A 13,245-nucleotide genomic window follows, 5' to 3' on the forward strand; every position below is an offset into this window, starting at 1 on the left:
CAAGCCTCTCTCAACATGTGCTTATGGGGCCCATATCCCTCGTGCCGGGAAGATGCAATATATTCCCCGGCTTTAGGCTGCATCATTTCAAGCTCCCACATAAAACATGGGAGCACCCAGAGATTTTGCTAGAGCAGCTGATGGCTTAGATTACAGCCATGGCCTTGGCACTGGAGCACTTCCAGTAGCACACTAAACTTTATGTTTCCAACATAAAATCCCCAGTAATGTTGCTTCCCCAAACACTGCCGGCACACCCTATGGCAGATGGTGCTTCCCAACCAGCCACCCCACTAAAAGCACTGTGCTCCACAAAAAACTTTTTCATTAACACTTTGGTCTCAGCTGCAGTTCAGCCATGGGGTTTTCTGCCCTTTGATTATTTCTTCCCTGTGACACAAAGCATAAATAGAAAGAAGTTTTGCTATTTGGAAAAGAGGAGAGACAAATTCGTGCACCATTATTCTTTCCTGGATGCTTCAAAATCTGAGATAGAGGCACAGCTCAGGGTGCATTTGCTTTGTGCTCATCTTGCTCTCGTGAAAACCCTCCTACTTCTTCAGCCTAGAAAATCAGCCTTTTCTATAGAACACAAAACCAAATACCCTCCAAATCCTACAAGAAATGCATCAAGTCTGTTGCCTTTGGCGTCTTTAACTCAAGGTAGAGACAAATTTAACAGAGGTAACCCCAGGTTTCTGTGGAGAAGGCAGGATTTGGTTGAAAAAATAAACCATTTAAGCATTCTGACATTTTACTTACATTTCACGAAGAGTTCAGTAACAACCCTTGTGAACAATATCTCATTTCTATGTCCTTCAGTTGTATCCAAGAGCCCTTCCGTGAGTAATGCATAGAAGATTCATGAAAAATCTTTTAAATGTATTTATTTACATGGCCTAAACAGCCCGATGAGGCATTAAGCATTGTTTTTCTAATCCTGCAAAGTACCAAAAGCCTCCCGGGACAGACTGAGCCTCTTCAGCTCAGGACCAGATAGTTCTGCGCCTTAGGAAAAAAAATAAAGCCGAACACCTGAAAGTGCTTTTCAAAAGCAATTATCATAATCCCTCCTGTTACCCAGAGGGAAGCAGTGGCACACAGAGGTTAAATAACTTCTCAGAGGTGGCTCAGCCAGCAGCACAGCATGGATTAGAGCCACGGTGCCTCCTGACTTCTAGCTCCATGCTCAGCCCAGTGCCTTAAATAGCTGCAGTGCAAGTAATTAGCTCTGTCTTCTGTGCATGCATCTAACTCGGGGAATGGGAAAGCTGGAGTTTAACTTAACGATATAAAAATTTCTATGGAGAATCCCATGAGAGAAATCTTAAGTTTTAACAACTGTCACCTGAACAACCTGTATGAAGGCGTAGGGGAAAGCCACTATACAGATTTTACTGCCACCAGTTTAGGAAGAGTGAATTATTCACACGCAGCAGAGCCTGTCACAATGAAAGGTTTATAGGGGCTATCACCAGGATCATGCTTGTGGCATTTATTCGTTCCAGTTTTTGTTTGTTGGCATTTCTTTTGTCCTCTCTCACCAGGGATCTCTCCACCCTTCCCTTTCTGGGGTACCTTAACTGCTACGAAAGCAACGAAACTTTTGCTAAGGTAAGGGTTTAGTGACACTGTACATTTTTTTAACATTGTTATTTTGCATTATTGTGTATTTCTACAGTGATATCTGATACATGTGGTTTTCCTCCATCAGAGGTGACGGTGTATGTCTACTTCCACTATTCCCTTGCCTATAGCTACAGCATCTCTTACTTTTTCAGCTGCCTCCAGCAAGGAACAATAAATCTCAAACACAGTCGGAAAATGGAAAATCTCTATTGCTATTGTTGGCATCCAAGTTCTTTGACTTAACCTATTTTTGGAAGAGCACCTTTGTTCAGGAAAAATCAAAGCTCCCACTCCTGTAACACCAGAACAGCGTGTCCTGCTGCAGGCAGAGCCGTTCGCTAGCAGCAAACTCTTAACAGCAGAGCTGGCACACAAAGCAAAGCCAGGATGGCCCAGAAGGAAAATGATGGGAGCTGGGATTTCACTTTTGCTCTCCATCACTGCGTGTCCCTGAGCAAGTCACACCACTCTGCCCCTGCACGCTTTGGCTATCCTCACCCTGGCACATGGCATATGTACAAACAGGATGGGTACACCTTATGCCATAAGCTCCCCAGGGTGAAAAACATATCTTACTACGTGTCCTTACAGTCTCCAGCCCTACTAGGACCCCAATTTTGGTGGTTCGTGAGATATAAATATTAATTGGTATATAGAGCTCATGTTTTAATAAAAGCTTTGCTTAGGGAATAAGAAAGGTCAGAAATAGGAAATGGCAGCCCAGCCTGTAAGAGGAGAAGAGCTAAACTTGATTCACACATTTTTGTTTGATTGGTTTGACTTTAAAAGATATTCAAGCTCTGTCTGCTCTGAAATGTAATTACCTTTGTACTTCCACTAGATGAACCTTCCAAAAGCAGTAGCACTCTTACACAGCCCAGAAAAAAACCCAAACACCCCACAGTTGGAAAAGATGCAAAATAGCTGGTTTCATATATCATGGCTGGCTCTGCACGACACGATGGGACCACGTGCTTCTCACATCACTGCACTCACAGGCACTACTTGGAAAGGGATAATCCTTGAACCTTTAAGGCACAAGACTTGGCTCAAAGCCGACATTTTGTGCCAGGGCTGCAAGACGGCTGCTTTCAACAGGCATGGCTGAAGCATGCGAGAACCAAACGCTGTGGCAGGTCTTAGCCCTGAAGCCCTGGGCACAGTCCTGCCCTCTTTGTTTCTCTCGACGGAAAAAAGAAAAGCAAAAGCTAAACATTCATTTTGATAGAAAGTATTTTGTTTTCTTCGTCATGTGGAGAGCCCTCCAAACACAATGCCAAGCCCTGCTGGGCTTGGTGACAGGCAGGCTGAAACACCAGCACTAACAGCAAGTCCCCAGTGAATCTCCATGGCCTAATGAATTAAAGGCTTACGCAGAGTTACCTGAACATTAAATATCACTAGAATGCACTGAAATTTGCTCTAAGGCGGGGCTGGGGGGAGTTGTCTTTTAAATGGCCTCATAACTAACTGGGGTTTTGTGCAGTTGGTAACATTTTTGAAACTTACCAGTTTTCAGCTCTTTTCCCTTGATAATGAAGCCAATGCAGTTGTGCTGCGCATCAGACAGCGCTCTGATGCACCTCATCACCAGCTGAAGCTGAATTTAGTGGGGGGAAGTCGTCTCAAAAATATCAAGCTTTGTATCTGGAAAGAAGGGAGATACGCTATGAAGCTCCTACCAAGCAAGAGACAAACCCATATCAGACACCAGAGAAGCTACAAGGGAGGACACGACAGGAACTGAGGCTCTATTGGTTGTGCCATCCATTTTTTGGGCAAATAGTTGAGTAAAACACCCTTCATGCTTCAAATAGCTATTGAGAGTAGTAAGATTGTATAGAAACGTTTAATAGATTAGAATTAATGGGAAAAAATAATAGAGTATAATTGCAAGATGGTAAAAAGTGTATGCCCTCCAGGTGTGAGGGATATCAACCACATGAAGTTTCCATCGTGGTGTTTCTAGTTTTTACCTGGCTGCTGTCGCCGACAATCCCACCCTGACAGCAGAGGGTTCGCTCGGCTTTCACCAAAACCCAGGGAAATGTAGCCAAACCCTGCAGCAGACCCAACAGACCAACTCCACTGACTTCAGCAAGAAGCAAAACACAGATGGCCCCAGAAACCCCACCAGGATGGCCAAACAGTACCATGAGTCAGAGATGCTAACGCCAGGAGCAGGATATCCCAAGGAGGTATTTCAGCAAGAGTTTTTTTGTTTGAGCTTTATGTGTATTTCAGAAACTCTTCAGCTGTTGGTACCCACAAACACCTGTTAGCAGTTTCAATGCACACCACACAGCAGACTTCTGTTTATAGCTTTTGCAAAGTAAGCCAGTAAAACCGGAGTGAATTTATGTATTTGAACAAGAAGATGCCCAACACTTCAGATTCTTAATTGGAGCAGCTTCAAAGCAATAATTGGATTTAAGTGTCAAATGTGAGGGTGATCAGAGAGGAGGAGCAGAGATGCAGGCACTCTTCTGCTTTGTTTTTCCTCTTCTTTCTCCTATACCTCCCTGAAACAGCACAGTACCCCTGACAGATCTGTGCCAGCATCACCTCTTGGGCTTCAGCCACACGAGCTGGAGTCCTCCTTGAACTCAGCTTTAAACCCAAATTATATACCCCAAGTGATGTCAAAAAGAACAGTCTGCCTCCCCTATTTCAGTAGCAAATCTGGGGTCAGAGATGATGTTGATGAGGCAAGTAAGGCAAAACTCATAAATGTTGTTAACTAAGCACCATGAAAAATTTGTTCTCAGCTGATTGACAGCAGGAGTTGACACTAGTGAGCACGTTTCTTGCAAAGCATTCTATTTCCCAAATATTAGTTTTCAAAGGAATAGTTGCCAAAGTAACTGTTACTTTGGCAAATAATAGTTGGGAAATAAAATGCTTTGCAAGAACCTTGCTCGTTACACATTCCCGGTTTGGAATCAGCCACTGGGATGCTGAGATTTCACTGAAAGCCAAATATTCACCTACTGTGAATATCTGTGATTGATGAAGATGTCCAGAAAAAAAAAAAGCCACTGGGAAGCGAATAGGGGTGCCAAAGTAACAAGGGAATCGAACAAGCAATGGGATTTACTAGGTCTGGCTTCGTGGGGGGTCACCAAGGGGATTCGCTGATGACTTGTAAAGGGGTTCTCCCCAACAGGACTGCCACGGTCTCCTCTCTGTGCTACCACTTCTCCACACAGAAATGAGTACTCAGAGCCCCTCTGTTAAGTATGGTTCAACAGTCACTGCAGCTGAATGACAGGTGTGCACACTCACAGTGACTGGTCAGCCCTCATTTCCTTGGAATAAGGTTAAAAACCTGCAAGAGTGAGTAATGGGACTCAGAGCTTCTGCACCAAGGGGAGGCAGGACCATGGCAGACTGGTCTAAAATCTTCTGAGTAAAATTCATCTCCGCTAGACAGTGCCGTTTCACCTGGATCAAAACCAGTTGTAAAAATGTTTGAAGCAGGTCGAAGAAGAAAGTTTAGCTTCAGCACTCTCCACACGAGAATGAGTCTTTCCCTCAATTCAAACCGTGGTTTTACTCAGTTTATCTCCAATTAATACAAAAACTTAATTCCACACTGAACAAAGACCTTCCATCAACCTGAAAGAAACTACAACCAAAAAACAGTGACTAAACCACAGAAACAGCCAGTAAGGCAAACTGCAATGAGTAACTCCCAAAGCTTTAGCCAGCCCAGTAGCAGCAGCTCTGAAACCAGTGCCTTGCCCCCCACTGCCCACACCCCTCCATCCCCACCTGCAAACCAGGAGAGCAGCTGCTCACCATGGGGGGATCAAGGTGTTGGTAATTGCTGTGCAGCACAAACAGTAACACTTCAGCCAGAAGAAATAAGCAACGCAAAGGGCCATTTTATGAACCTCAAACTGGAACAGAGAAGCTTCTGCAGCTTTTGCTCAACCTCGCTCCCAGGGGTGCAGATGGCCAGGGAGCCCCGCAAGCGACACTAAACCCACTCTCCTCATCAGAAACATCATCCTCAGCAGACGGCCAGAGCGATTCCCCAACACCTCCAGAAGCATCCTCCACGCAACAAGAGGTCTGTCCCCAACAGCAGCAGCGATGCTCACAGCCATCAACAGCAGCTTTTGCACAGGGCAGGGGAGCGCGGCTCCCTATGGTAGTCCTCAGCTGCGTTATTTAAAGTTTCATGGTACAATAAAGGCAATAAATTAGAAGCGATGATTCCTTAAGTGCCGTCTGGGCAGCAGGGACCACAGAGATCTATCTCAACACAGGTACCAATTCTCTTCCTTCATTTTGCAAATGCAAAAGCATATAAAATATTCTACGGTGAAGGGGAAGGCTACCAGAGCAGGGTGGTCTCACTGCTGGCCCCTCTTGAGTTAATGGGAATTTTATACTTAATGGCAACAACAGCCCATTTGGTCTAACACCGAGTATTTGGGAAGAAAAAAAATTCCATTGTTTCTTTACGTTAACAGGGGGCTGGTGTGTAACAAAGAGGAAGAAAGGCAGCCTGCATGCCGCTGGCTTGTTGGTGAGAAATTCTCAAGGTCTGATCGATACCAAGAAAAAAGCACCTCTCCTCTGGTCTGAGGCTCAAGCATTATTCAAGCACAGCAGTCACCATGCAGCTCATTTTCTTTAGCTACGATGACCTAAGGCTAACGAACACAGACAGAAGAACGGAGTCGATTGCAGGCATTTCTAACCCTTTACATGCAAAACATGAGAGTGAGCAGAGCTATATAGGTGCGTGCACGAGCATTTCCAGGAGCGGCTGTACATCTCTCTGGGCACCTGCTTGGCGGGTGAAACCCAAAGCACATGATATGCACGGAAAGTTGGGAGCAACTTCCACTGGAAAGAACGCCTGACAAGAATCAGAATGCTTAAAAAAAAAAAAAAAAAAAGGCAAAAAAAGGGCCATTGTTGTGGGAAACCCCGACAAGGTATTTAAAGCGAAATCACCTACTCCGACCCTTCGGGAGCCCTCCAGGAGAGGAGTCCGGGAGCGCCCGGCTCTCCCTGCGCCAGCCGCCCACGGCAGCCCCCGCGGCTCAGCCCGCTCCGCACAGGTGGGGAAGAGGATGCCCGGGCCGTGCCTTTGTCTCCCGGCCCGCTCCAGCTCCGCCGAACCGGGCACCGGCTGCCAGGACGGGCGGGCGGGAGGCACGGCGGCCCCCACCGCGCTCCGGGGAGCGCCGCGCCCGCCCGCGGCCCCGCAAGGTCGAGCCTCCGCCCGCGCCGCGCCGCTCCGCTCCGCCTCGCACCCTGCGCAGATCCACCGCACCGCGCCCCGCTCCAGCCGCCCCTACCTCGGCGGCCGCCGCCGTCACGCCGCCCCCACCGCCATGTTCCCGCGCCGGCTACATCCGGGCCGCGGCCGCCGCTCGGCTCCGCTCGGCTCGGCTCGGCACCGCTCCCTACGGCCCGGCCCGCAGGTGCCGCCGCCGCCGCCGCCACCGCCCGCCCCCCGCGCGCCGAGCCGGGGCGGGGCGCGGCACCGCCCCCGCGCCGGGCCGGGCCGGGCCGGCAGCAGGGCCCCGCCCCGCCCCGCCAGCAGCGCGCTGGCTGCGCGCCGCTCCGCGCCGAGAAGCACGCGCCGGTGGGGCGGGGCGGGGCGGTGGCGCGCTTGAGGCGGGCTCGTTCCGCAGCGGGAGGCAGCGGCTGCGCACCTGTCCGTAACGTCTGTCCTGAGACTTTGTCCGTCTGTCCACCCGCCCGTTCACACATCCTCCAAACGCGCCCCCCACCCACGCCAGCACCAACCCCGGCACCCACCCACCCGCTCATGCACATACCCGTGCACCTAGACACCCACCTACCCGTTCACGCACCAACTTGTGCACCCACCCGTGCACTCGTACGCCCACATATCACCCACCCGTGCGTGCACCAACTGATGCTCCCGTATGTCCAGCTACCCACCAACACATCTGCCCACTCGTGCACCGATCCACGCTCCCATCCGCATCCGCCCCCCGTCATCCACGCTCCCACCCGTCCCGCAACTCGGCAACCATCCGCCCGCACGCCCACCCGTATATCCATCCACCTATCCACCCACGCATCCATCCACCTACATGCCTGTACATCCACCCACCCGTGCATCTGGGCATCCACCCGGGGAATCCACCCACCCACTTCCTTCTGCACTCGGACCTCAGTCATATAAATATATATACAAACAACTGTTCCGACAAGTTTTGCTACCCATGAGCTCTCCCCCAGCGATGGCCAGGCGCTGGGAACAAAGCTGGTTAAGGCAAGCAATGGGAGGAAGCAGTCGGAGAAGTACAACAGCCAAACCCCGTATATCCCGTGCAATTTAGGTGTATTACTGCCAGCAGTTTGTGCCTGCCTCTGAAAGCTGCTCGAAGCCTACGTTTTTATATAATGTTCCATAAGAAAGATTAAGATTGCCTTTAATAAAGGTACATATCGGTCCTTCCACGTGCTAACTCAGGAGGGAGGTGATGGACCATAAACCATCCCCGCCAGGAAACACTGAGCGCAGATGGCAAAGTGGTTTTTGGACGTACCTGCAGCAGATTCCTGGGAGGAGAAGACCTGAAGCTGGCTTGACTGATACAGCCCTGCATGGGAGAGGGGCGATCTCGTACTTAATGATGTCGAAGTAAATGTCATTTCTAGCTTCTCTGATGCACATTTGAATTAAACCACACTACGAATGGCGGGAGCAGAGAGGATACGACAGGAACGGCTTGAAGATAAGGGTCTGCGTTGGAGCTGCATGGGGCGGCCGTGCTGGGACGGGCAGCGAGAGGTGCAAAGGCTGAGGCTCTCAAGGCGCTCAGCCGCTCACCCGGGGTCTAAACAGGTCTCCGCATGTACGAAAACCCCTACGTTAACGACGACAACAAAAAAAAATCCATTAAAAATGTGCTCTTCCATTACCCATAATATTTGCTTCTACCTTATTTTCTTTACTTTCCCTTCAGTCACTGCTCTACCTAATGCTGCGAGATGAAGTGAGCTCCCTTTGGTCTTGACAGCACACGGTGTTCGGCGTTTGCTGACACGGCAAAGTGCCTGCTCTGGCTTCAAAGCCCAGACACGGCGGCAATGGGCAGCACCGGCACAAGAAGGGGCACTCTCTCCTTGCTGGGAAGGAGACTGGGCACAGACAAACACAGTCAAAAATACAGCATAAAGCTATTCAGAAGCCCTGGGCCACAACTTCGAGCCCCTAAATGTGAAACTCAGACGCAGGCTGGTTAGGGCCACTCTGAGTGGGTGCCACTGTTGAAGTCGCTCTGTTGCTCCTGGTTTCCATTGGTTTGCTGTGGGCTTTGCAGCCACAAGTATAATTTGAAATCAGTAGCCACTGAAGGATGTTCAGGCTTCTGCGGAAAAAAAAAGAAAAAAAAAAGAAACCGCCCAAAAAACCCCAAGCCAGGCTAAAACTTTAACTTAAAGAAGAAAAAAACAACTTGGCTTAGACCTCAATGCAAAGCTGAAGCCTTTCCCTGGTGCATCAGACTAGAAATAACGTGGGATGAGGCAGTGAAGGTTTCCCTGCTCTGAGTCAGCATGAATGACGTGTGCCTGTAATGCAAGGTGTTGCGTGTCCCGTCTTGGCATGGTACATATGGCTTCTGGCAGGGGAAAAAAAAGGAATCAAGTCTTTGCTGTTTTGTTTTTAGTCTCAAGTGTGATTTGTAGGAAATTGTCTCAGTGAATTGGCAAAACGGGCTGACGACTGCCAAACTGCAGGGCTGGGAGAGAGAGGCACTGCACCATTGCAAGAGCGTTGAGGGAGGGAGGTAGCAATAATCCCCCTGCATCCAGCATGGTGCTGGGAGAAGGGGTGGCAGAGAGGTTCCGTAAAGTGAACCTGCTGAGACTCACACCGAAGAGAGGTGGATGCATCCATCGGCATTGGAAAATCCCATCCTGTGTATCCCCAGAGAGCTCCAGACTCTCTGTCATGATGGTTGAAGCCAACAAGAAACCAGATACCTGACTTGGGCATTAGTTTCTCCAATAAAGTCAACTGAACTACCCAAAGGATGCTTGACTATTTAATCTCTTTGATGTGAAAAATAGCTGGATATATGCATACATATACCCCAAAGCCCAAAGCTTTTCAAAAAAGGTTCATTTTGGTTTTGGCTTATTCTTACACACAGTAGTATGAATCAGAAATATGACCACTCAACTCATTGCAGCTGCACTGAGCTGGAGTTGATGCAAAAGAAAGGAGGGTGAGAATGCAAAATGTCCTTTCCCCTGAAAAATCAGAGCATAGGATTATTAATTTTTTTAATCTACATTATTTTTAAAAAATTCAATAATTTTAAATTAAAACTGAATCGATGGCACTGAACATTATGGCCTAAGTTTCACTGTAATACTATAATAAGTAGAAATAAATCCATAAATATTTTAGATGAAGTCAAGCCACTTCAGTGACTGAAGTATTTGCTGAACCACCTGGATCAGGAGGTTCTTGAGACTCTAAGTCCATTACATATAGACCCATTTCTCCTCAGGATGCACAGAAAGATGTTCTTCCCTTCAGTTTGCTCAAAAACCATCAGGGATTGAAGTGAAAGAGAGAGCAGGCAATTGCACTTTCCCCCGTATGAATCTTTATGAGGATTTGGTGATTAGAAATATCCCACCTTGCTGTCAAGACGTAGTATTTCCCATGTTCAAAATGTCCATTTCAAATGCAGCATAAGTTTTGAAAATTGTATTCTTCCCCTTACCCCACCGGTCCATCATATTTATGATGTGATTTAAATTAGAGCACAGTAGCTAATATATGTTTCTTACTCTGCTCTGCAGTGCACCTTGACACAAATTAACATTAAAATTAGTCATGTAGTAGAGGCATCAGCCATCAGTTCGGCACATAAAATGAAAAATGTTAAGTAACTTTAGACTTAACATGCAGATTCTTAAATAAATACGGTAACAGCATGTCCTGATCATAAGTGAAAAGAGAGCACTAGGCTCCAGCAAGGAAGTATCAGTTGTTCCTTAGGAAAATAATTTAAAAATACAAATGAAGAACAAGAGTCGTTTGAATAATCAACTTTGTGTTTCCTGCTAGCTGATTTAAATCATGATGAAAACTGTTGATTAAAGCCCCTCATTTAAATCAGTGCCCCTTAATGAGAGTGCAAGCCTATCAATGTAAGCTCATAATAGTAATAAAAGACTCTTCAGAGAAGAAATAGCTTTCACAAGAATACTTCCAGGGCTGGAAGAAATTCGTCCTTCCTTTGCAAAAAGAAATACATCTCACCAAGCTAAGCAATTTTTCTCCCCATAGCTCTTAACCCTATAAAAATAGCAGGAATAGGGCAATAAATCATAGGATATTCACAGCCACATTATGTAAGTACAACTGAACTTGTGATCCTTTTCGCTAACTGTTGGAGAGGAAGATGAAGTATTGCTGGGATAATTTAAAAGGCGGGTTTGAATTCCCTAAATATTGTAAACGAACGTCCTGTCCAGCTATTCCTCTCAGCAGCCAGCAGCCTTTTGAGGGCTGCACGCTGTTGCATGGGGAGGACGGCCGAAGGATGCTGGGTGGAGCGGAACTGTGCCACCCCAAGCACCACAGTGCTCCCGTCCAGCCCCTGGACTCTTTCCAAAACACCGTTTAAGGGCCACATCTCTGGTACCAGAGCAGTTACTCTCATAGCTCCACCTTACATCTCCCCTAAACTTAAGATGACTTTGTTTTTCTTATCAGTCAAAATCTGAGCATGAAAGCATTTATAATGAGTTCACAGCAAATGTAGAAAACTGCATTTCACTGAGGGTTGTATGCGTATCATCAGTCCATCCAGGTATTTATTTACATGCCCACTGTCCACAGAAACAGGCTCTTCCCTGTGGTCCACTAATCCACATTGCTTCCTAGTCCTCTTGACTTCATGGAATTTGGGATTGCTCCCTGCAGAGTGCATTGCTACAACCCCATGGCCTCTCTCCCTATTTGCAAGGGTCGCCGTAACCTCTATTTCTGTGCTGACTAGTGTTCCTCCTGCACTCCCAGCTCCTGGGCATAAGTTTTGTGTCTCCCAGACAGAGATTTCTGCCCATTCTGGAAGTGTACCATGGGATGAAAGCTTGACGGCACAACCTTCGCTGCATCAAGATCAGTCACCAGAAGACAGACAAACAGAACCGATACTAAACCTCATAAAGGTACTTTTAAAATTACTGCATATTTTTGAGGCATGATTTCTGGAATGCCTGGTATTGCTACTGCCAATATCCTTATTGTTCAACAACCAAAAGATACACAAAGATCTATAACTAGGGATATTTCTTGTAGATTTGCACAGACTTATCCTCACACACCTCTGATTCTTCCCCCTAGCTCCTCTTTCCGAGGGCAGCAATGGGCCCTAACCCTGCAATGCAAAGTGCGAGATGCCCTGTGGCTTGCATCCTCCCAGGACGCTGGTTGCAGGACATTGCTGCTCCAGCTCCAGGGATAACCCTGGGATGTGTAGGGGCTTCAGTCCTGCAACGTGCCCTGAGCATCGTCCTGTCCTGACTGAAATTACAGTGGTGCTGGGGCTATATCAGGCTCCGATCCCTGTTACCACCCGCCAGGGCACAGAGCCCGCAGGTCCCGGCATCGGCGTGCAGGAGCCATGCTGTGTCTTATCAGTGGGTGCTGAGCAGATACTGTTTCAGGGACTTCTTGGCCTCTATGATAAAGCTACAGGGATTCAAGAACACATTTATTTGCTCCTCTTCTTCCCCCAGCATTTTGCAAAAGCAGTATTATACCTTTGAGTCACACTGCCCTGCAAATCTACTTCCAAAAGGCTGCCTTGTTTCTTCAAAGACCATTTCCAGTGCTTAGCAAGATCTCTCAGAGCCCTTGACTTTGCAGCTGGCAAAGTTTACAACATGTTTACAATACCCTGCATAATTTGGCTATGAGATAATGTATAGTATAGTCCTTCAGTGGTGCACAGTGGGAGAAGAATGAGTGAAAAAAAAAAAAGGTGATGCAAAGCCAAGAAAAACAGATGGTAGCAAGCTCACCAAGGGGCAAGAATGAATAAATAACTGCAGATTTTTTTTTTCCAAGGAAAAATATATTGTCAAATCAATAACACAGTTTTTAGGAAATGCAAACTGGATCAAATGTGCATTTTTTCAGCATTGAACAATGGCATTTCATCAGGACCGATGGTCTGTACTGCACATGTTTGCCTTAATGAAACAGAGAGAAGTAAAAATAGGATTGCTCCGAAAAGTTCTTGTTTGACCTCAAGGTTAAATTTCACACTTCCTGGGAAGTTCTGCTATAGATAATGAGCCGAATCTTTCAGGTGTAAATCAGAGTACTCCAGCAGTTACCATGCCGTTTAGCAGCGTGTATCTTTGACAATCCAAGTCAGGGCTGCATTTCTTAGAGAGCAGAACTTCTCGATTTTTATGGGAACTTTCCTGTGCCTGCTGTTAGGGCCACAGGAAACTATAGTTACTTAAGGCATCTGTGCATGCTTCTAAAATGATGAATCAACACCCTTTTTCTTTTTTGACCACATCAGGTCAAGCTAGAGGGAGAAAAAGAGATGCTTAAAAACAGCCAAGTATACAAATACT

The 13,245-nt window shown here is 47.2% G+C and overlaps 1 protein-coding gene across 4 annotated transcripts in view; it reads right to left on the reverse strand.

Moving 5' to 3' along the window:
* Positions 1–7,064, reverse strand: part of PAK5 (p21 (RAC1) activated kinase 5) — an 89,702-nt gene extending 82,638 nt beyond the window's left edge. The window contains exons 1-2 of one of the 4 annotated variants that reach the window (XM_049801217.1): positions 6,948–7,061; positions 3,139–3,276 (exon numbers count right to left, since the gene is read on the reverse strand). In XM_049801217.1, coding sequence (XP_049657174.1) covers positions 3,139–3,217 — 79 coding nt within the window. In that variant the 5' untranslated portion in view covers positions 3,218–3,276; positions 6,948–7,061. Of the gene's footprint in view, positions 1–3,138; positions 3,277–6,947 lie in introns of those variants that run through there. The other 3 variants (XM_049801221.1, XM_049801219.1, XM_049801220.1) reach the window with 3 other exon arrangements.
* Between the last annotated feature and the right edge of the window lie 6,181 nt (positions 7,065–13,245).

This window comes from Accipiter gentilis, chromosome 5 (genome assembly GCF_929443795.1).
Source record: "Accipiter gentilis chromosome 5, bAccGen1.1, whole genome shotgun sequence".
NCBI classification, from domain to species: domain Eukaryota; kingdom Metazoa; phylum Chordata; class Aves; order Accipitriformes; family Accipitridae; genus Astur; species Astur gentilis.